The sequence below is a fragment of the Triturus cristatus genome, chromosome 9 (assembly GCF_964204655.1).
Source record: "Triturus cristatus chromosome 9, aTriCri1.1, whole genome shotgun sequence".
Lineage (NCBI taxonomy): Eukaryota > Metazoa > Chordata > Amphibia > Caudata > Salamandridae > Triturus > Triturus cristatus.
In genome coordinates, this window is record NC_140592.1 from 951,451,116 (window position 1) to 951,474,477 (window position 23,362).

Sequence of the window (23,362 nt, forward strand, 5' to 3'; positions counted from 1 at the left end):
ACTCATCCGATAATTTGCGGATGCATTAAATACCAGAAGCACTGTTCAATTTTGGCAGGTCAAACCTTTCGAATGTTTAACAAGTAAAATGTGTAAGGTATTTATTATACCACGGGGATTCTGGTGTGTCAAACCCCAAAATCTGCATGTTAGTCCCCAGTAACTCCTAATATGTGCTATTTATCGCATCTGATAAATAACAAACCCCAGAGTATCATTATCTGCCAGGTGCGATAAATGGCACCTATTACGAGTTATCAGGCCCTTTATGTGATGCCAGGATTTTTCACAATCCCAGTGACTTCAGTGATGTAACATTGATGTCCGCACCCCCGCATCCCCTTTCTGAAAATTGTTCTCGATTTACTGGTGCATAGGTGCTGAAATATGTCCCTAAGTCCAGTTTTAAAACAAATCCTTGCAAGTATTCATGAGCAAGACTCCAGGTGAACCTTCCTGTATTTTTTGCTGCTGCTTTTTAACTTCACGAAGCCATTTCAACAGAAAATTTGCTCACTCTATATAATCCTACACAATCATCCCACTTGTGTATAACTTAATAAATTGAGAAATATAGACGTGAACTAAGGGAGTGTACGATGTTACATCAGGGTCTTCACACCGCTATACCTTTACAACGCAGGCATCGCGGTTATTACAACACAAGTCGTTACGACTTGCGCGGAAGGGCGCTGGACTTACGAATAGTATAATTTACTACTCCAACTCCAGCCTACGTTACAGTAGGTAAGGGGTTGAAATAGTAAATCATACTATTCCTTAGCTTAGAACGCCATCCAGTGCAAGCCATTGTAATGACTTGTGTTGTAATGCTCACATTGTAAAGGTATTACGGTGTGAAGACCGCGATGTAACCGATGTTTCCCGATCTAAGGTGCAGAGCTGTTGACTTGTGATATGGGGAACCAGGTTTGAGTCAGGCGTTGGCTCTCGGCAAATAACTTAATTACCAGTACCTAAAACAAAATGAACGTGACCTTATGTAATGAGGCACCCATGTGAAGGACAAGTGTCCTTGGGCAGTCAGTGAGTGAGTGTAATACATAAAAGTGCTGGATATTTATTTATACATATAAATTACCTACTGACGAGTACCAACGGGTAGTTCTAGCTAGGTCAGAGCATGTTCCCATAGGAAAAGCATTTTTTGGTTGACTAATAACTTTGGCACCATTTGACGAAACTTCAAATAACTTCCTGGAATGTTTCGGGGTGATCTGTCAAGCGGAGGCCGAGAAAAGTAGGGGGCTGGGGGGAGGGGAGGGGAGTTTTCCCATGCAATTTGGGAATAGTATTGTACTTGTATCTTTCTTTACATTAAAACCTTAGGAATTCAATGAAGAAAGAAAGAAAGAAAGGTTAAGGGGAATGTTCTAGTTAGGTGGAAATGTCAGTTAAAATATACTGTTTTAAACAAACTCCCCTGAATTCACCAGTTAAGGTTATCTCAAGTAACTAAGTCGTACCCTAAAGTAACTATAACTCATGCCCTCACCATTCACTGCTAACTACTTCCCATATTACATCACTCATGCCCAGTTCTATGACCTCATTGATAACATCACTGCAACATCTAAAATTACATCATTGATGACAACATTGTACTGGAAGGGGCTCAAGTTATAGTTGCACTAGGGCATGTATAACTTGCGAATTTCAGTGGTTGTGTTCTTTAAAACGATATGGTTCAACTGACATTTTCACCTGACTATAACGTCCCTTTTAATCTTTGTTTTTTTCAGAGTGTGTGTGTATGTGTGTATATATATATATATATATATATATATATATATATATATATTTAACGTCCCTTTAACCTTTGGTTTTTTTCAGTGAATTTCTAAGTTTTCTTTTTAATTGAAAGTAAGATATAATTACGATTACTAAATATATAGCGTCACTTTAACCTTTAATTTGTTTCAGTGAATATATATGTATATGATATCCCAAAAGTCACCACTGGGCCCCGTTTCAGCACCCAAATGGATATGGAGCTTTACCCCATACTCTGCTGCGGAAGGGGTATTTCAAATTTGCTGAAATCACTGGTACCAACACCAAGATTTTTTTAGAAGCCTTGTGGGTTTAATGAACAGATGCCACAAGCCACCACACCATTCTGAAAAGTGTTCCAGCTCTAGTGCCACTTTTATGTGCAGATCAATGTCTTAGCCACAGTTCGATAAGGTTATATCAAAGGGCGTAGTCAAGTTTGTGAAGGAAAACAAAGGGGGGAGTAGAGAGGGACCACTCAACCTGAGTGGTGGAGGTGGATACGTCCTCCCAAGATTCAATCAATAAACCTAGTGATCCACCCACAGATGTATATGTATGTCAGAATTTCCCCGGACAAGGTGTAGATCCCCACAATGGTGGAGAGTACACACTAGTTGTTAAAATACCCCTCACACACCAAAAGGGCCCTTGGTGTCATGCTTCATCATAGGGGTCTTCCCGCCCCTCTACGGGACGGGGCGTGCTACGACCTACGTGTACATGGGAGCACTGTTATTATGAGACAACTATGTGTATTGTGAGGGTGTGAGAGGAAGGGTCAGGGATGAATGGAGAAAGTGAGATAAAAAATACCTGGCTCGTCGGTCTAGAAGATTTTAATATACCTATGAGCTGGTATTAATAAAAGGTGGGGGGAGGAGGTGTGTATGCCTCAATGAGCTGTGCCTCCTATGTCTGCCGACATGTTTCGAAGCTCCCCAAGCTTCTTCTTCAGGACCATAAGGATCCCTCCCTAAACTCACAGTGGCGTGTAATAACGTGAAAGAATTATCGTGTAAAGAAAAAATGTTCTTATAAGTGTTAAGTATATGCTGCCTCAATGGGTCTTTACGGCCAATATACTTGATTTCTGTAAATTTTACAGCGTCATGAGCCTGATGCACGGGTGGTTGGAGTGCCTGATAGGCTATGACTCCCGGGATCACTGCCCTCCTGAATTCGACCTCACCGTGTGGCTCCATTGTGGGGATCTACACCTTGTCCGGGGAAATTCTGACATACATATACATCTGTGGGTGGATCACTATGGGGTAGTCAAGTTTGTGACACTTACAATAAATTACTATTTGAGAGGAACTTCACCGCATTTTAAAAGCATGTCTACAGTGGCGGCTGTTATGGATTGGGGTGGTGAGATGGAGGGGATGTGGAAAGGGGTAAATAAAAATTCAAATTTAACATACCTCCTCGCCGCGTCTTCCTCGCTGGCTCCCCCTCGTCATGCCTGCCGGAGCAACAGGAAGCACCCAGGCTGAGGGGCTTACCTGAGCAGTGTTGTGATTGGTCTGAGCGCTGAGGTTTGGCGCTCAGCCAGGGAATGGCGGCCTGGGCAGGCTCTCCCAGCAGGCTGTAATGCATCCTGAGTGGCGAACATGCGCACTTAGGGAGTGAAAACCACTTCTCCCCTCCCCTGTTCTGTCAACAGAGTGGCCCCGCCCCACACTGCCTGGCAAAGCTGCAACCCCCACAAACAGTTATCATTTTATTTTTCCTTGCACTGCTGTAAAGCAGTGGGGCAACGCGCCTTAGCGGAGGAGCCACCACTGCATGTCTACTTTTACATTAAAAAATTGCCCCGTCTCGTGTCCATTAAAGCAAGATGGTTCACAAAGGTTTGTCATTCTAAAAATTGGGTCATGGTTCTTAAAAGTTTGGGGGCATTGCCTTAAGTCATTGCACCTTTCGCAGTAAAGTAAGTCAGGTCTTGATAAGCTTGTGTAAGGACACTCTTTTACCCTTTTATATAGGTTGAGGAACTATGCATTCTATTTCATTTGTATTTTAGTATCAGTTGTACTAGTGTGTTAAACACTACTTGGTCCTGCTGAATGAATAGGGTTAGGAAAATCACTAGAAGCTACAAAAAGTGAGCAACCATAGCATCCTGTATACTTTCTATTACTGCTGCTGCCATCAAGATTCCCGAGAACATTGTTAAACGAGGTTGAAGTGATGTAGATTCTTGAAGATTGCAAACAAATAGTAAATTATAGGGTAATCCTTTCTGGCAAGAATATAGACATGCATGATATCACGTACTGTAAAACATATGACCTACTCTGCTTTCACTAGAAAATATCTGCAACCTCAGTTTGGAGGTGGGTTGGTTTATGGGCATATTTCTAGACCAAAGCCAGGAATGTGACTGATGCTGTGACTGATGCTTCTCCTTACCAGCCTGTCGGAGCCACTGGTCTATCAGAAAGACTCACGATCTCCCTATAGGGTAATTTCCATCTGTCACAAATATGTATTTAGATGTTTGCCTCTCTTTAATATGCGTGTATATAGTTGTGCCGCTGAATGAAGCAATTGAATAAAACACATTTATTTCTAAGTTTAGTCCCAGCACATGAGAGATACTAGGTATAATAGACGTTGGCAGCGGAGTTCTACTTCTTAGGCACCTATTGCCTAGATCTGATTCATTTGGCACAGTCACATTTTAGCACCATGAAGAGGAAATCATGTTATTATTACCCCTGCGTCTTTCTGGACCTTATAGACAATCCAGAAAGGCGTTGTTACCCCTGGCCATAATGGTCTTAGCACAGATACCCATCCTGACCAGTTTGAAGGTGGCCATCAGAAGGGCTGAAACAGCGTGTTACTGCCATTCAGATTGATTACTTTTCGACCAATCAGAATAGGCAATATAAGTTTGGTGCTTGGCAAACAAACAGAAAGAGTAGTCTCCCCCATATCTCCCTCCACCTCTTTATGGTACAGTAAGGGGCTGGTTTCCCATGAAGGATGGCGATACAAGAGCCTGCACTGTGGCCCAGGCCCAGCAACGGACTCCACCATCCATTTTCTGTGTGCCCACATTTTAACTCTAGGAATGATGGATACATTCTGGAATCCACCTCAACGATCCACGACACACAAACAAGTTCTGCTGGTAGTTAATTGCTAAATGGGACATGAAACAGTAAGCTACATGAAGCTTTACATTTTGTACTCTCATTCAAAGAGTCTTTCTATTGATTCATCATGTCACTTTGCATATTGAAGTAAGCATAGCACGCTGATCCTCGTATATATAAATTGACCCAGCCAACGAAATTGAATGGATTGTCTGGGCAGAATCTGGAAGACTTGGGGCTCGGAACAATGCAACAGTGCTTGTGGACTCCACTGTATGGATGCACTGTTTTTCTCAGAAGTAAGCACTCCAGCCATAAATACCCGCAAACGTGCACCTCCTCACATGCTCGGCTCACTCCCAGTATGGTTGTTAGTGCCCCCATCTTTGTTCCCCATTGCCAGTTTCCCTCTCATGCATCCTGCTCAAATTGTGCTAAAGAGCTGTCTCCCTAATCCGCCTGGTTCCCCATTACTCTGAATGTCCCTCTCTCTTTCCACATTATCCGTCCTGTCCTTTTCCCCCATCATTTCACTTCTCCCTAGCATGATGCTTGACCATAACCACCAGATGCCTCTGTGTTAAATCCCTTCCATGCCCCCATAAATGGATGATCTCCCAGCTGGAACATGACCTTCTCAGGAGATGTGTATTACACTGTTGGTGCCTATCGTGTGTGAATGAACCACATTCTTCTGACGCCAGTTTTGCACCTGCACACAGTGGTTCTGTGAGTGATTGTATCTGAGGCCAGACAGGTCTCAAGTCAGGTGCCTGTGGTAGGCTGCAGTCTACCTCAGCCTTTGACACAGAACGGTCAGTTTCAGTCTTACAGAGTGTGGTGGTGCTGCTGGCAGGCCTGAGAGCTTACCTCGAAGTTGCCGAAAGACAGGTGCCGCAGCTGAAATGGCCAGAAGATCCAGAGGAGCGGGATCACAGGGACCACACAAGGTAAGTAGCCAGGAACTCCACAGAGGCTGTGTGCAGAGTGGCAACACAGCCACATGCCCAATGGAAGTCAGTGAAGAAGTTGCGGTTGCAGTTTTGCAGAAGGACCCTTCCCAGAGGACCCCGAGGAATTGTTTTGGAGGACGGAATGTTGGAGAGCCACCCCACCCGTGGATGCCCCGGGAATTAGGTTACCTACACCGGGGAAGCCAGGTGCATAGGGGTGAAGAGACATCGGAAACTTCTGTAGACAACAATGGAAGACTTTGAAGAAAATGCCTCTGGAGAAGAAGGTGAAGATGTCCGATGGAATCCAAGGGGGGATTCTGGAAGTGAAGAACCTGCAAACAGAGGGACAGAGTCTATGCCACTCAGGAGTGACCAGGAGGCATGGAAGAGCAATGCCCACTGTTGTCAGATGGTTCAGTAGAGGTGACGGTGACCTTGTTGCTGCAGCTAAGAGGACCAGGCAATGCTGAGGAAGACCAGGAGTCATGCACAAGCTGTACCACGTCAGATGCCGGTGATTAGGTGGTCGGTGTCCGACAGGTGCACCAACAAGCCTTGGTAGCTGCAACTGGCATGGAGAACAAAGAAGGAGCAACACTGGGACCAGCAAGGTCCAAGAGCCTCACCAACAGCAGGACAGTCAGAGCAGGCACAGAAGTTGTAAGAGGACCTCTAGCACCTCACCAAGAAGGAAGGTCCACGGTGCAGAAGATGTGGTGAGGACGCTGTACTTGGCACGAAAAGATTTTGGCCGAAGATCTCTCGAGTGCAGCGCCAACTAGCCTTGGCAACGGCAAGTTGATGCTGTACACAGGGATTCGGTCTCAGCTTTCGGACAAGGGATAATGACCTCAAATTTGCAGAGAGGACAGGTCAGGCCTGAAGGGAGTTGCAGAACCACCACCGGTGTTTCTGAACCTTGGGAAGTCTGTAGTATGGCAAGAGCAGCACACTGGTCAGATTTGTTGCGGTGCCTGCAGCTGCAGCGGAGTGACTCCTTCTCTCCAAGGGAGATTAGCTTGGGTGTCCCTGATGCCCGTAGGTCTGTTGAAGATCCTGGAAGAAGCACAGACACAGACAACAAAGAAGACTTGCAGAACAGCAAGACCAGGAGCAGCAGGAGTCTTCCTTGGTGCAGTCTCTGTTCTAGGGGAAATCCAGAAAAGTCCAAGTGTCCAGATGGTCGAAAAGTGATGTGGTTTCATTCTTGAGTCATGTCCCACAACGAATCTAAGGAAGCACCCTCCGGTAAGCCCTTAAGTGCCCTAGGGAAAGGGTTGGAACAACTCGGAGTTCACTCCCAGAGAAGGGGCTGGACATATGGGAGGATTCTCCCATGTCCTTTGTCCAGTTTTGTGCCAGAGTGGGAGCCAAGGGCTCCCTGAACTGGCTCAAACTGGAGTATGCAAGGAGGGCATCAAATGTTCTCTTCAAATCGGTCTGGTGGTGCTGACAAGCGCTCCCACCCCAGCCCAATACACATAGGTCCTGTGACCACCTCCCTGTGACAGTAAACCCATCGTTCTACCTTCCCCTAGCTTGCTGTCAGACCCCGAAAGGCTGTTACCGGGAGTACAGGGGGTACCCCAAGGGAGTCCCCCCTCAGCGCATGGGCTCATACTTCCAACACTGGAATCGGTTTTGGGTTATGATTCCAACATGTTTGATACCAAACATGACCGTGTTCGGTTCAGCCACTATATAGTTGAACATCTCACATTGACTGATGTCCACTATGTTTTAAAATGGCTGACCGCACCTACAAAGCCTAGAGAATCTACTCCAGGGTTTGTAGGGGTGTCCTGCTCATGCAGGGGCACCATCACACTCCTAACTAAGCACTCTTCCCTCAGGTCTGAAGAGCCTGCCTTAGGTGTGACTTATAGGTTGTAAGTGCAGTGGCCTCAGATATATGGAAACATATCTGTTGTGAGAGTTGCAAGCACCAACTCACACAGGCGGCAATGGCAGGCCTGTGGTCACAGTTTAAGTGGACTCCGACGGGTGCCACAATACATGCTGCTGCCCATGGGTGACCCCTGGTGTACCTATGCCCTGGGTACCTTAGTACCATATACTAGGGACTTACAAGGGTACACCAGTAGCCAATTGTGGATGTACAAAAGTACTTACATGGTCAAATTAGGGAAGAAACACAGTGACTGGGGTCTTGATAAGCAGGATCCCAGTCAGACTAGGTCACAACATACTGACAAAAAATGAGGGTAACCACGAAAGCAAATCCTACTTTCCTACACATATAATGTTACTTTTTCTTTTCTTTATATTACTTACAGTTGTATGGCCTACAGTTAAATTGTAGTCCTTGGGAAAATGCCCACAAAGAAATTGTATGCCAGTGAAATGAAGGCAAACAAATGTTTTGTTCCCAGTGGCAACACCCTGCTCCATTACCTTCCAGACTCACACTCTGCTTCATCAGGACACCCTACGTGCCACATAGCATTTCATCCATGGCCTTTATTCTAGTGGAGCTTCATTGGATCCATTTGCTGCCAGAACTGTTTCAAAACTAGCTGCATTATTTATAAAGCAATGTCAACCATCGCCCCTGCCTAGCTGGCAGAAAAACTTACCATCTTCTGTGCCTCTCTGCACACCTACAGCTAGGGCACCATCCGATTGGCAGAGAAGTATAAAATAGGAAAAACACAAGCCTACAGATCTTCTCCATCTAAGCTCCCAGGCCTTGGAACAACATCCCTGAATCCATCCGGACTGGCTAAACCTTTCTCCAATGAGTAAGTAGCTGAAGACACACCTCTTTAATCAAGATTACATCATGATTCTATAACAGCCCACTTCCCCTTCAATTATTTATTTATTTATTTTTTATTTTTTTTTTTTTAAACCTTTATTTGTGCATAGTAAAAGAACAAATACGGGCCTACAACCATCAGGCCGGCCACAGTACGGTTGAGCACAGAGACAAACAATACATCCCCTGTGCGTCAAGGTCAAGATGAGCAACGATTCAGGATTCATACACTGGAGGGATCCTTGACACCGGGGGAAGGAGAAGTGAAGGTTAATTTTAAGGTTTTCAAAAAAAAATTTTTATCGAGAAAAAAGTCAGTAAAGGATAGAAACAAGGAGATTCGAGTCCGCAAGTCGGCTTCATACACTGGAGAGCAGCAGCATCATTAAAACAGCCATAGAAAATCTCATACAGTAAGGCGATGCAATTAGATAACAGGATCATCACAGTAGTAAATACGCACCCCCTAAAAGCCGCCCCCACTCAATCCACCCCGAATCGAAACAAGTATAGCGCAGAGACATAAAAGAAAGAGGCCCATAGAACTAAAAGAAACAGTAAATTACCCCCCCACCCTACACCAATGCGGAGGCTATGGCCTACCCCCCCCCCAGCATAGTGCCTGTCGCCCAATGAACCCGAAATATAGACGAGAGAGAAAGTAGGAATAGAGTAAAGAAACTAAGAGAAAAAAGAAGAAAGGAAGCGGGGAGGAGCCCACGTATCCTCAGGAGCGCCCGACACCACCGGCCAACCAAGCCTCCACACACTGAAACCCCACTACACCCAAAGGCGGTCGTGTGAAGATAGCATGTAACACCACGGAAATGAAGGCAGACAGATCGCGACGAGTGCGCACAACATAAGTAGACAATTCCAGTCCCAGTCCAGCCCGGCCGTGAAGCCATGATGATAGAAAGTAATCTAGCCCTGGCCCGATCGCGGGCGTACGATTAGACCCGCCCCCTCGTGAATGCCCCGCATCCCGAACAGACAAAGACAATATGGCCACTTGGGAGAAGATGGAGAAGTAGAGTCACAAAATGGCCGCCGATCATCTATTGAGGTCCCCTTGCACACCATATAAAATCCAGACCTGGCTTGTAAAGTACATGAGTTCCACATAAAGGGAGCCGTAGGCCACCGTGAACGGTTCCTCGAGGTCGCCAGGTGTAGTTCAGCTGGAAACTCCTGCGGGCACGGTGAGGCAGGCAACAACAAAGCAGGCAGCAATGACCGGGGAAACAAAGTATCTGCCATTGAGCAGGAGAGCGATTGATCCTGAGCGCCGGGAAAGCCAGATGCAGACACCAGTGTAGCACCGTTATACCCAGTCGTTGCTTCCCCGCAGGAAGACCACAGCACTGGCAGACTCACGTCTTGTTGATCAAAAACGGGGCGCTCACGGCCCGCAGCAGACAGTGTAGAGTCGAACCGCTCACTCAGCGTTTGCAAGCCGACACACAATTGCAGACGAAAGTCCCGCAGGGCAGCCAGAACGGAGCCGTATGTCAGCGGAAGCTGCGTCCCCACAACGGCAGCAATCCGGGACGGCACTGGGGAGCTGGAGTCTGGTAGAGGGAGGGCGAAGCAGGCAGCGGGCGAGACCGGAGCATCACCCCCCAGCAGCGAGCAGGCAATCAGCGCCATGTTTTACCGTTGAACGGTACCGTGGCCAGGGGGGGGGATCGTGACAAGGAGGCAATTCCCAACAGGTCTGCGCCGCAACAGGTGAAAGCCAGCAGTCTCTTCCCCTCCCTCGGGCTCTCTTTGCAGCCGACTAGACCAGAGAAGAAGGGGGTCTGCAGCCTTCCACAGCGTGGTCCACAGAGCGGGGTAGGAGACCCGCCACACCGGGGCTTACCCTCTAGCTCCAGCCCATCAGGTGCAGGGTACAGGAGGTGTCCGGGCGTCTCTCTCCCGGCTCTTCTGGCGACCGTACGTGGCGTGAGGCGGGATCGGGACCTCGGGCTCAGATTTGCACCAGCGGGTCCGGTGACTGCGACACTTCCAGGGGGCCGGCCGAGGCCACAGTAGAGCAAGGGTCCAGGGCGGGGAACAAAGGCACCAAAAACTCCGGCATCCGGGCGGGCTAAGACTTCGGGAAAGCGGCGGCGCAGTCAGCGCGTCGTCGCACACGTTACACCTCGAAAATCGGCAAGGATAGGAATCAGGATGATAGTCCGAGGCCAAGGGCCGACGGAGCCGGGCGCTCAAGCGACTGCTCCGGTCGCCATCTTGGCTCCTCCCGGTCTCCTTCAATTATTTATTGACTGTATCTTGCCTTTCACTTTTTTTGTCGCTGTACCACGTAGATTTTCATTAAATAAAGTGAAGGGATGTGCATAGTTGTTTCCTCACACCTTACAATACAATTAATATTACTATACGATGTAGATATGGATCAGCATATAGTCCTTCATTTCAGGTAGCCCATGAAAGGGTTTCAGATTTAGATCATGTACCGCTAAAATCCATCGTAACTTGTATCCCTTGTTATCAATTTTATTTACTGCCCAGTGATGTATCAAGTGCCATATAACACTAGTAGAATCCTTTACTTAAGAAAGTAAAGTAGTGCCTTAGTTATTGATCAATTAAGTTACATTTGCATATTGGATTTCATGCAGGAAATAAGAAAGGAGTAAAAAAAATTAATTACTGGAAGAAAAGTGCGTTATCAATTAAAGATGACTAGAAAAATTAATTGGTGAAGATGGGCTACGTGAAAGGACAGTTTAAAAAAAAATGTTTTGCGAACTGTGTTACCAGTACATGCTATAATGCTTTAACCCTTTACACTGCTGGTGTCTGCTGAATAGTGTTTGAGCATAGGTGAAATGTTGAGCAAACTTTATTCTCAATATTTCTTCTTGGTAAAGATTTCTACAGCACAATTTGGCCGGGTAAACAGACCTGAAAAAGGTCATGTAGAATGGGGTACTATTTGTAGCGTGAGGAAGTACTTTTTGGTATTTCTGTGTCTCTGCTTCCATCCTGTTTTTAACAAGTTAGCCTCGTCTTTGAGGCGCTGCTGTTGCCGATCTTTTCTGTTTGCGGAAGTACTACATTCATGCTAACAATGCACAGCTGTACTACAGACCCCACCTCTTTTGCGTGTCAAGAGGAAAACCGATGCTTCTCGTGAGCAGCTGGTACACGTAGGCAGTGAAATTACATGGCAGACAATTGCAGTTATCACTGTTGTATTCAGACATATTCAGAAGGGCCCATTTTAGAAGCTCCTCTTCAGAATGACATGAGGTCTGTGGTAAAATGACGTAAAGTACCCCTCGCAGCTGGCCTTGATGTTAGCTGTAATACGGCGTGCAATGTCTTATTAAAAGTCCCAAAAGTTATTGCCTCATGATGACTGTTCAGCATTTTAGAAAAATGGGGATGTTGATTTTGGGAATGTAGATTACTAACTTAATTAACATGTGATGTTTGTGCTCATTATTGCCCCTCGTGACGAAACTGAATGAATATTCCACTGATTACCTCCCCCTCCTTGTCTCTCTCTAGCCTCGCTTTGCATCCGGAACGAGTGTTGGTGGCAACGGGACAAGTTGGGAAGGAGCCATACATCTGTGTCTGGGACTCCTATACTGTGCAGACGATATCGGTGCTGAAGGACGTGCACACCCATGGCGTGGCCTGCCTTGCGTTCGACGTAGATGGCCAGGTATGCTTATTCAAATGCATTACATTAAAGGTGAAAACCCAAGGCAGGGAGAGCTTACTTGCCAATCCGTGCTCCGCAAGTGTGAAGGGTGCACACATCCGTGTTTGGCAGCCAACAAAAGGCCCGATTGCGATGGGGTTCGGAAATCCTCCCGACCGAATATCTAGGATCAAAGCAAGATCAATGAATCTGGTCGCGGCTCTTCGTTTGGCCGAGTGCGGTACAATCCCAGCAAACACATTATTGGCGAATGAAATATTCAGATTGGTAACTTTGTGAATGAAGTCGATCCCCTCCACCCACAACTCTGAGTTGCATGCAATCCAATACCATGTGGAAGAGTTCTGCCCCCTCCTCCCCACATCTGGGACATGCACCTTAGGCAGTGTGGCAGAAGTTATTAATCCAACCTGGCATAAGATATGCTCGATGGAGCAAGTAAAAGTTGATTATTTTGAATTCAGTATTTCTATATACACCTTTGGCTCCTGCTCTAAATTTGTAGCCAGTCCGTGTCCGAAATCAGCCTTTCAGTGTCCACTGCCCGTTTATAATGTTGCACTGTCGGGTGGGGTGGGGAGGGGGAGGAGGTTATCATTTCGGGGTGTCCTAGATAACCTGTTATTGTTATGAGTGTCTGTGGTGGTGCAGATAACATGACAACCCTGCTGTCTGGGTAGTTCATTCTGTCCGGTTCCCCAGTATTTGGCTGTTGCTATGATCGCTCTGTATAGTAAGAATTGACCAGCTGGTAGGTCAAAATGTGACTGCAGTTCTTCAAACATTAGCTGTTCCCCTCCCTAGAACAGGGCCCCCATTCGTTCAGTGCCAAAGGCCTCCCATTCTGCAAGCCTTCTCCTATTCCCTTTGTGTGGCAGCACAGACAGGTGTTGTAACGGTATATCGGGGGGCAGGGGGATGGCATCGGAGTTATTTGTTAGCAGTGCAGCCAGCAGTGTTTAACAACCGCCAGTGTTCTGTGGGCCACCGGGTTAGTTTCTATTAGAGTTCACCAGCAGTTGGAGTAGTCCCCGATATGCTGGAAGATGTACAGCGTCTGTTGCCCCGTTAGTTTGCCTAGCATATACCCATTTGTTGAACCATTGTATCTGGGCGCCAAATAATGTCTCAAAATCTGGGGCCGCTAAACCACCCTCCGTAACGGGACGCTGAAGTATGGATAACGCCCCCCGGCACCTGCCTCTTCCCCATATCCAATCAATAGCAGAGGATCAATTTCCTGGAACGAATTGCTAGGGTTGATAAGTGGTTGTGCATAAAAGTAATCTAGCCGTCTGGGTAGGACCATCATTATAGCAATGCATCCTGCCACCGATGTTGGTAGAGTTTTACAAAACTCTGTCAGACCGCGTTGCGTTCACTGCCACTCCTACATTACCTGCAAGTAGGTCATGGTTGTCGTAGTAAACTCTTACAAATACTTCAGAGAAGTGGGTTTCCCATATTAGTCCTAGTGGAGCCGGGGCGAATGCCTATACTTCACAAATGGGAAACCGGACCGTTTTTGGACAGTTATTTCACAGCCCTGACAACTCAGTAAAGCAGCCTAACAGCACTTGCTGGCACAACGGTTTATCCTTTAGAAATAGCAGCATATCATCTGCATATAGGGCGATGTGGTGGTTTCTACCACTTGGCCTTCATAGTCGTCAGCAGACTATGCACTACAAGGCAACGGCTCCACCGCCAGTGCGAATAGCAATGACAACAATGGACAACCTTACCTTGTTCTTCACCCCACCACATACACCTCTGAGATCCCACTACCTTTGTTGACACATTCCTTAGGGTTAAGTACAGGATTTTAGTCCGGCTCAAAAATTGTCTCCCCAGTTTAATTTTCTCCATCACCCTATAGAGTTGCGACCAATCCAGGCTGGGTACAACTTTTTCAGCATCTCAGGAGTTGGCAGTCTGAGGCACATCAGCAAGTTATTTTGCAAAGGGAAGCTTTTCTTACCCTGAAGCGCCCCACTGCACTGGAACTGTGCCTCAGTTGAAGGAGTTGGATGAAACTCCATATATTGAGGGTAACGTAACTTGTTAAGGCTCTGCCAACCTGTCCATTATACATCAAAACTATTAGCAAGTAAAATAATTTTGACCCCGCTTTAACTTTGCCCCTTTGTCAGATTTGCCTGAAACTTGAAATTCCTCCTCTGGGCCCAGCTTGCGAACGGCCTGCCACATATCATGCCAATTTGCTAACCAACGTCAAAACTATTTGTTAATGAACACTTTATAGCTCTCCCTCCATATATCAAGAGTAAGCTGAACATAAGGACCTGTCGTATTTCATGTACTTCTGGGATAACTTTCCAAAAACAAGTTCATCCACTTTGGGTCCTTCACTGCAATTTTCCTGCTGATCTGTCAAGCAGGGACATAGAAATAGGGGTCCAGAAAAGTGAGATTTCCCATTTTAATTCTTGTATATTTCTTTGTCCTTCAAGACAGAAAAAATGACTGAACAAAATTACACCAAACTTGCCACAAAGTTAGAACTTTACTTAAGGTTTGTTCTTTTGTTGGTTTGTTTTAAATCCTCTCAGTAGTTTTCGTGAAGATGGCTTTTCATGAGGTCCTGGAGTTGGGCATTAAGAGTTTACATTTTAGAGGTAGCTTGACATCTGTTAAGCTGTATCTTAAATTTGCTCATAACTTTAGCACTATTTGGCGAATTACATGAAATGCATCAGATTCTTAGCCTGTTTAGCTTCCTGTCTGTATTTTTAAATTTGTGCAGAATTAGCAATTAAGAGCTCTTTTTAAAGGGGGTCGAAAATATGTTAATTTGCTAATAACTATGACATTATTTGATGAATCCACAAGAAATTTGATGGATATTTAGCATTTTTAATTTTCTGTGGGTATGGAGAGTTTCTTGCAGATCTATTTTACAGATAAGGCACCCAAGTTACTACCGTCTGAAACATTTGTAACTGCCCTTCAATTTTGCTCCCCTTTGATTGATCTTCATAAAGCTTAAATACCAAGAGAAAAATTAACATGTTAAAGGTTTGTTAGATTTCATGCGGTTTCATCACGGCTGAAGTTCATAAGAAGCAGGAGTTGACCATAGGACTTAGCTTATTGCCTGGCCCTGCAGCCAACCCATGGTGTGTAGAGACAAATGCTGTGCGCAGGGGATGTTGACCACCAGTGGAAGATTGGATGATTTTTGGGTGTGGTATATTACTAAAAAAAAAGTCCCTGAAAAAAACCTGACCATAGGTCTTGCTGGTTCCCGCTTGAGTGCTGTGGGACACGCAACCCAAAATGCATTATTTTGGCGCCAGGTAGGATCCCTCTGAGGTCACCCCCCACAAGGGCCAGGGTACCTCTGTTTTACCCCCTTGTATCTTATCTTTTTTTTTAACCCCAGGGCGCGGGACCCAGTTCCCGGGGACCCAGTCCCCGAGTCCTAATATGGCAATCGCCACATTTCTGTTGATATTGCTGCTAGCCAATCAGATTGCTCGGGACGATAGGATCAGTACCTGTCCTGAGGTATTACAAGGGCAAGCGGGTACAAAAGCCCTTTCAGCCTATTAGGGTGATTAATTTATTGAATTTGCCTCACCTTGAGAGTACCATGGTACCAGCCATCCAGATGTCAGTATATTTTGACCTCTAATTTCTCAAAAACGGCTGTACAGAACTACACCAACTCAACAAAAAGCCCACCTTCTGGGCAAAGATCTAGATTTCTAACAAATTTGGTGGAATTGTGTTCAGCCATTTTTTCTGTATCACTTTCCAAAATTCCTATGGAAGTTGCATGGGAAAAAATGCATTTTAATCTCCCCCCCCACCCTCACCACACCCCTTTTCTTGGACAATATTAGACTGATAACCCTGAATCTTTCTGTGAAGTAACTGAGGTAGATGAACTTTTGGGAAAGTTTCATGAAGATTTGTTAAGCAGTAACAATAGTTAGTAGCAAAACAAAAAGCACTCTTCCTTTGGAAACTGTAACGCAACTATAACTACACAGTGGCAGTTGCCGCTGTGTAATTACAGGCTGAGGGCCTGATTAGGAGTTGCACTGTACTATGTTGGTGGTAAATGATAATGTGAAAATGTTACTACAGGGTAACACCCCACCAGTACCTCACAATTACAAGTTAAATCCCACGGAATGGGTAATTACCATGTGGGGTCAGATTTACTGGTCAGAAAACCACACAAAAGTCTCAATTCTGTGAGGTTAATCCATACATCTACCAACTGCTCTACACTTCTATGTGGGGTGGCAATCGGGCTTTGGGGACTAGGAGAGGGAAGGCAAAGTTAAGGTCTGCCAGACAAAAATGACTGCTGCAGCCAAAGCCTTATGCAATTTAGTTTTTTGGATGGCATTGGCAATCCCTTTAAATGTGCATTACTTGTGTGTTATGGACTTTGGCTCCATGAAAATTACTCTGACTGAAGAATGATTAGCAATGCATCATAAAGACCCTAGTACTGCACCTCATACTGCACCTACTCTTGGAATAGTTAGTGTTACCAGATGCTAAATTGATACCATCACAGGTTGACCTGCAGGCCGTGGTTCTGTGATTTGGCCAATGGCAGACCCCCCCCCCTCCTAAAAAACTAACAACCAGGGCCACTCACTCTCTGAGGATGAGCCATACATGCATAATATTGTATTTATATTACACAGTGGCTGTTACAGACGCACTTTCCATTGAAAAGGGCTGTTTTTTTTATTAATGCATATCATTTGACAGTTTAATGGAATATTCATCTAAGCCTTGGCTTGTCAAATTTCATGAAGATCGGTCCACGGGAAAGAAGGTTAAGCAGGGTAGAGGAAAAAAGTGTTCCCATTTTTACTCTCATAAGAAATCATGCTTATGTGTACAGCCCAATCTGCTGAATGGATTTACACCAAACTTGGCAGGAAAGTAGAACTTTACTCTAAAAGCATGCTTTTTTTTTATGGGGCGCGTGGCCTGAAGCCAATGGAGTGAGCAGCGTTGCCCAAGAGCTCCGATCAGCTGGCCGCCGTTCAGCACCATCTTACCCCCCCCTTGGAAAGCAATCTGGCACTGAAGAGGAGCCCTGCAGTCCCCTTACCGGGAGGACCCACAGGACCCTAGAAACCATGAACCCGCAGGGTGTAAAACCCTGAAAACGACAAGACCGCTGTAGCTGCAAGTGCCCCAAAATGGCGGCGGCCCCTGTTGAACTGGGGGCTGAGCCACAATACGAACACAGAGGCAGACGGTGCTGGCGGGCAATTAAGCGGAGACCCTGACCAACATCTGACCTGGGCCAGAGAAGACTGAGTGACTGCTCCCGACAGAGAACGGAGGAAGGGGGTGGAGAGCCTAGAGCGGTTGCAGATCTGAAGAGATCCTGAACATGAGCCCTGATCCCGGGAGCAGCCGCTAGAGCCGGGGGAGCGGCCCGCTCCTTGAGGAGACCTCTGAGTAGGAGGAGATTTAGAGAGACCGAACCAGAGAAGAGCAGACCAGAGAGTGAAAAGTCGTGGCCTGACTAAGTGAGGCCTAGTACTTACTGACAGAGCGGGGCGGCTGGCAGCTACAGGGACCCAGAACCGCAGGAGACTCCTAGGTACTGGCGGAGAGTCAACGGCAGGATTTGGCTAATTGCAGGCGGGAGGGAACTGAAGGAGCGCAGAGGAGCACCGCATTGGGCCGCGATGAGCCAGGCCGACCGTGATCGAGCAGCAGAAGGGCAGGGGGGCTAAGAGCCAGCCACTGGGCCTCCGTACAACCCATAGAACTACAAGAAAATTTTACGGACACTGCCTTGCATAAGCAGAGGGGTACTGTGGAGTAACCATATCTCCCCTACAGGAGGCGCCTGACCTAGGAAGATGCCCTACGACACCTGATCTCAGGAACGGAAAATGGTACCATAACTGAGCCCCTGAAGGTGAGAGCCTGTAGCGCCTACAGAGTGTCAACTGAGAACCCTCGAGATTGATGAGCTGACATACAAGCCCTTAGCTGGCAGAACAATAGTGGAGTCCCTGACGGGGAGATCTGAAATCTGGTCAAGTGTGCAACCTGAGGTGGGGAGAATCAGAGCCCAAACTCCTACAGAACAATTGTAATGTTCCTTGAATAGTGACCTAATAGGGCTGCGCCTTGATGTACTCCTTAGCCAGGATTGCGGACTGCTGGCCTGCGACACGCAGTGACTGAAACTGTGAGTTCGGAATGTCCCCCTGAGACCGCGATCTTCGGTAAAGTGGGCACATATACCCACATGCAAGTGACTCTGGAGGAGAAATAGAGGACCTACTCAAGGGCGACAGACATCCAGGGCCTGATGAAGTGGGATGTCTGCAGTGGGAATCCAACTGTCTGGTGTACCTGGGAGTAAAGATATATCATAGAGATGCTGACCTCATTGAGGTCAAGGTGGGAAGTGCAATATGATCGCTTCGTTCCTCCAAGAAGTTCTGGAAATCCCTACTGTTGTTAGTGGCGGGTAGAGTGGCCCTCCTGAAGATGGTGGCTTTGCCGCGCTTGCTACATCACTTCGGGACACTCCCGATGTGGATCCCACGTGCAAAATTCCGGGAAGTGGATTTGCATATTACAATGTTTTTTTGGGGGTCGAGCTACAGACAAGTGGCACTAGCTACGATGCAGCGCTCACAATTACGGGAGGGCTGGCAGTCCCGGACCTTGAAGCATATTAAATTGTGGCGCAGCTTCAATGGCTGGTTCTTAATACATAACATAGATGTTAGGTGTTACAATTAAACCGATACTAGTTTATTTTTTTCTCTCTTACCACTTTTCCCAACACCTCATTCTTTACTCTTCACTTCTCTGACAAGTACTCTTAGTAGTGTAAGGTGTGTAAGGGGGGGGGGAGGACTGCTAGAGGGCGTCAAACTGGCCATACACCTAGCCAGTCTAAGAGAGGTGGGGTTCTCTAGGGGAGGGGAGGGGTGGGGTAGAGGAACGGGGACACTGGGTGTACTGGGGAGAGGGGAAAAAAACAAAAATAATCCTCACATGCCAACACTCTTTTATTATTTTTTAGGGTTAGGCAAGGGTGATGTTTCACCCCTATATTTTCAGAACATGTTACTCTTGGAGGCAGTGATGTGTGACTTAAGGTCGGTTTGCTGGTTGGGCGAGTTGCGGAGGGGGAAGATTTGACATGAGCTCCCTTCACTATTTATCCTGGAATGTCAATGGCCTGCGCGGTAAAGATAGAAGAGATCGCATTTTTCAATACCTTAGGGACTCTCCCGCGCAGGTCATTGCCTTACAGGAGACACATCTTCTCAAAGCTGAGATTACAGATATACGAAAAAAACAGAGATGGATTGATAAATTCGTAGCCACAGATCAATCGGTGAATATAAGAGGGATTGTCCTTATTTTTAAAAAGAGTGCTAATGTCCAAATCTTAGAGCACAAAGAGGATCAGAGCGGGAGATGGCTCCTGTTAAGAGCCTCATTCGTGAGAGGATATATTCACTGGTCGCCTACTACGGCCCTAACCAAGATGATCCCTCGTATTTAGACATCATTCGGAATCACTTGGTAATAGTCAATGATCCGATTATTTGGTGCGGGGATTTCAATGTCGTGCTGAACCCTAAGCTTGATAAGTCTCCAAATTCGAGAGCTTGTGTGGCCTCTAAATCACGGCAAGCTTTAGTGTCAATAATGGCGCAATTGGGCCTAGCCGATATATGGAGGGAAAGGGCGGGGGATAGATTAGGAGTCTCATTTTGGAATCTTAAATTCAAGCATAGATCTAGAATTGATTATGCTTTGTTCAGTTTCTGTCTTAAAGACCTATTAGTGGAGATATCATATCTCCCTTCTCATCTCTCCGATCACTCAGCCATCTGCTTTACTTTGAAATCTGGCCAGCAGATAGGACACGCTTCTTGGTCATTTGATCGGTCTATTCTATATGCCGAGGAGGAAATTAGTTTTTTAGTAGCCGAATCTTAAGTTTTTTTTAGAAGTAAATTTAGAATCCACTGTAATCGCCACAGTATGGGATGCTCTGAAGGCATTTTGGAGAGGCACTATTATCAGCAAAGCCTCTCAGAGACGGAAGATATATAGGGAGAAGATCACAAACCTAGAAGTCGAAATGAAATCTATCAAACAACAACTTAGTACCTCTATAGGGGCTGAAAGAGAGCAAGAAAAATTGGCGGACTTAAAAAGACAATTGGAGAGTATCTTACAAGAAAGGGTTGCTAGGAGATGGGAGACAAGTAAAAATTCCCACTTCGAGTTCGGGGAAGCAGCAGGGAAGGTGTTAGCCTGGAAAATAAAATCAGAACAAACAAAAAAATACATTAGAGAGATAAAGCTGGAAGGCGAACAATCCCCCCGAATCTCAAATTCTGATATCGGGAGAGCTTTTCAGGACTTATTTCAGGCCATTTACAAAGAGGATATCATAGAAGACCACTTCGTAAGAGATTCTTGGTTGGATAAAGTATCCTTGCCAAGTCTCACACATGTTCAAAGTACCTGCTTGGAATCTGAAATTTCAGAAGCAGAAGTTAGAGAAGCTATAGGGCAACTTAAGCAAGGGAAGGCGGCTGGCCCCGACGGCTTACCAGCAGAATTATATTGTGCGATGAGCGAGGCTATCATACCAACCCTGACGATCCTTTTTAACAGCATTCTTTTAAGAGGTGATGACCCTCCAAAATCGTGGAGTGAAGCTACTATAGTTTTGATACTTAAATCTGGGAAAGACCCGACTGAGTGCGGATCTTACCGCACGATTTCACTCCTCAATAATGACTACAAAATATTTGCGGCCATTATGTCCACCAGGCTGGGGAAGGTCATCGCCTCAATCATACATCAGGATCAGAAAGGATTTATAAAAGATCGACAGTTGGCAGACCTCACGCATGACTTAGTCGGGGCCATTGACATTGCTTCCAATTTCTCCCTCCCGTTAGCAACTCTCACTTTAGATGCAACTAAGGCCTTTGATAGGGTCAGCTGGCCCTATTTGGCTGCGGTCTTGAAAACATTTAAGTTTGGTGATAACTTTTGTCGGGTGATCTCTCTTTTGTATAAGGCCCCAGCTGTTAGACTCTTAGTAAATAACATTCTGTCAGAACCCGTTAAAATCACAAGGGGGACAAGACAGGGCTGCCCCCTCTCTCCCCTTCTCTTCAATCTGTACATTGAGCCTTTTGCTCAGGTACTACAAGAGGAGGTCAATATTCCTCCCTTTAAATACGAGGTGTGGGAAAGGAGGGTAGCCCTGTATGCGGACGACATTCTTATATTTACAGCTGACCCGGTCTTAGCGTTCCCAATCTTCATTAAGCGTGCAGAGGAATTTGGGCGGGTATCCGGATACGAGATAAATGCAAGTAAAACAGAGATAATGGTGTGGAATATCAAAAACACACAACTTGATGTGACTTCCTCTATGCGATATCTCGGTATTCGTATCACCCAAGAAGTTGGGAATATTGCGCAAAATAACCTAGAACGGGTCTTCAAAGATTGTCAGAAAAAACTAAAAGCTTGGTCTTACCTCCCTTTATCCATATCGGGGAGAGTTAATTTAGTTAAGATGTCTATTCTTCCTAAGTTAACATTTATTTTTAACACCATTCCCCTCGTCTTTGACTCTAAACAAATAGATAAATCTCAGCGAGAAATTAACTCCTTTATTTGGAAATATAAAGCCACTAGACTGGCATGGAAGAAATTGAGAAGGAGGAGGGAAAAGGGTGCGTTGGCTTTACCCGACCTGCAGTATTATGCTTGGGCCTTTCAATTGTCCTATTCCAGAATGCTTCTGAAATCGCCAACTAGCTCTTCGATAGGATTAATGTTTCAGGCCATGTTAGCCGGGGCTGAATTACCATCGCAAGGATTTTTGTTTAAGTTTGGAGACCAAAAGTTCTTCAAGAAAGTTAAACTAAAGAGCCTCCAATCTATGGCCAGACTTTGGGCTCAGATTAAAAAGAAAATAGGGTTGTCCTATTTTTCAAATTATGCCCCGGTGTGGGACTTCCCGGGCTTACCAATGTGTTTGAAGGACGGCCTGGCGATTCCTTTGAAACATGCTGGAATTGTAAGGTGGGGAGTGTTGTTGATAAAGGACTCAATGGTGTCATGGGACGAACTACGGGACAAGGTTGGCCCCGGGCTATCGAGGTTTAAATATATGCAGCTTGATAGTTGGGCCCGGGCTCTTGGGAGTAAAGCTGTCCCGCTTGGAAAATTCAGTAACCTGGAACATCAGCTTGTGGTAAGGCAGGTGGGTGGTAAAGAGGTGGCCTTTTGGTATTGGAGTATCTTGGAGGAGGTGGACGGAGACTTCAATCTCCCCGATCAACTATGGGGGGGAGGAGATGGGCCGTCAGCAACTATGGCTTATCTCATTTACTCTTTTACATAAAATAGTTAAACCTGCTTGGCTAAGGCGTAACCACCTTTTTACTGTTCACCGTGCATACCTCTCTCCTCTATGACTATCAAAATTTCTGCCAGGAAAGAGGTGTAACAAATGCAATTTCCCTGAAGCATCAGATATACACATGTTTAAGGACTGCCCTTCTATCTGCATTTTTTGGGAGAAAATAAAGGTGACGTTGGACTCCATACTTCACTCCTCCGTGCCCATCACCCTGTCACTAGTTATTTTTGGCATAGATGATAATATTCTGGGCCAGGCAAGATCCTTTCTTTTTTTATGCTATCCTTCTGGCAAGATGACAAATATGCAGGTTTTGGGTAGACGCGACCGATAAAGTGGAAATAGGTACACCGGGTTTTTTTTTTTTTTTCCCCGGGTCCTATGATTATGCCTACTTTACTCTATGGATCTTGAGCACCGGTCTCCCCGTTCAATGATTCAGCCCAACAGGTTGAAAGACACCTTGACGAAGAAACCGTGCTAACTAGCATCCCTCCTCGTGGATCTATCTTCCGCCATTCTGTAATTTGTGTCCTGGAACGAGAGTTAACTTTAAAATCTGGAGCTGTTTTCTCACTTCGCGACACACAAGGT

General features: G+C 46.0%; 1 protein-coding gene across 1 annotated transcript in view; it reads left to right on the forward strand.

The window, feature by feature from the left end:
• Positions 1–23,362, forward strand: part of EML5 (EMAP like 5) — a 1,456,757-nt gene that overhangs the window by 241,014 nt on the left and 1,192,381 nt on the right. The window contains exon 2 of the mRNA XM_085626574.1: positions 12,165–12,324. Coding sequence (XP_085482700.1) covers positions 12,165–12,324 — 160 coding nt within the window. The remainder of the gene's footprint in view (positions 1–12,164; positions 12,325–23,362) is intronic.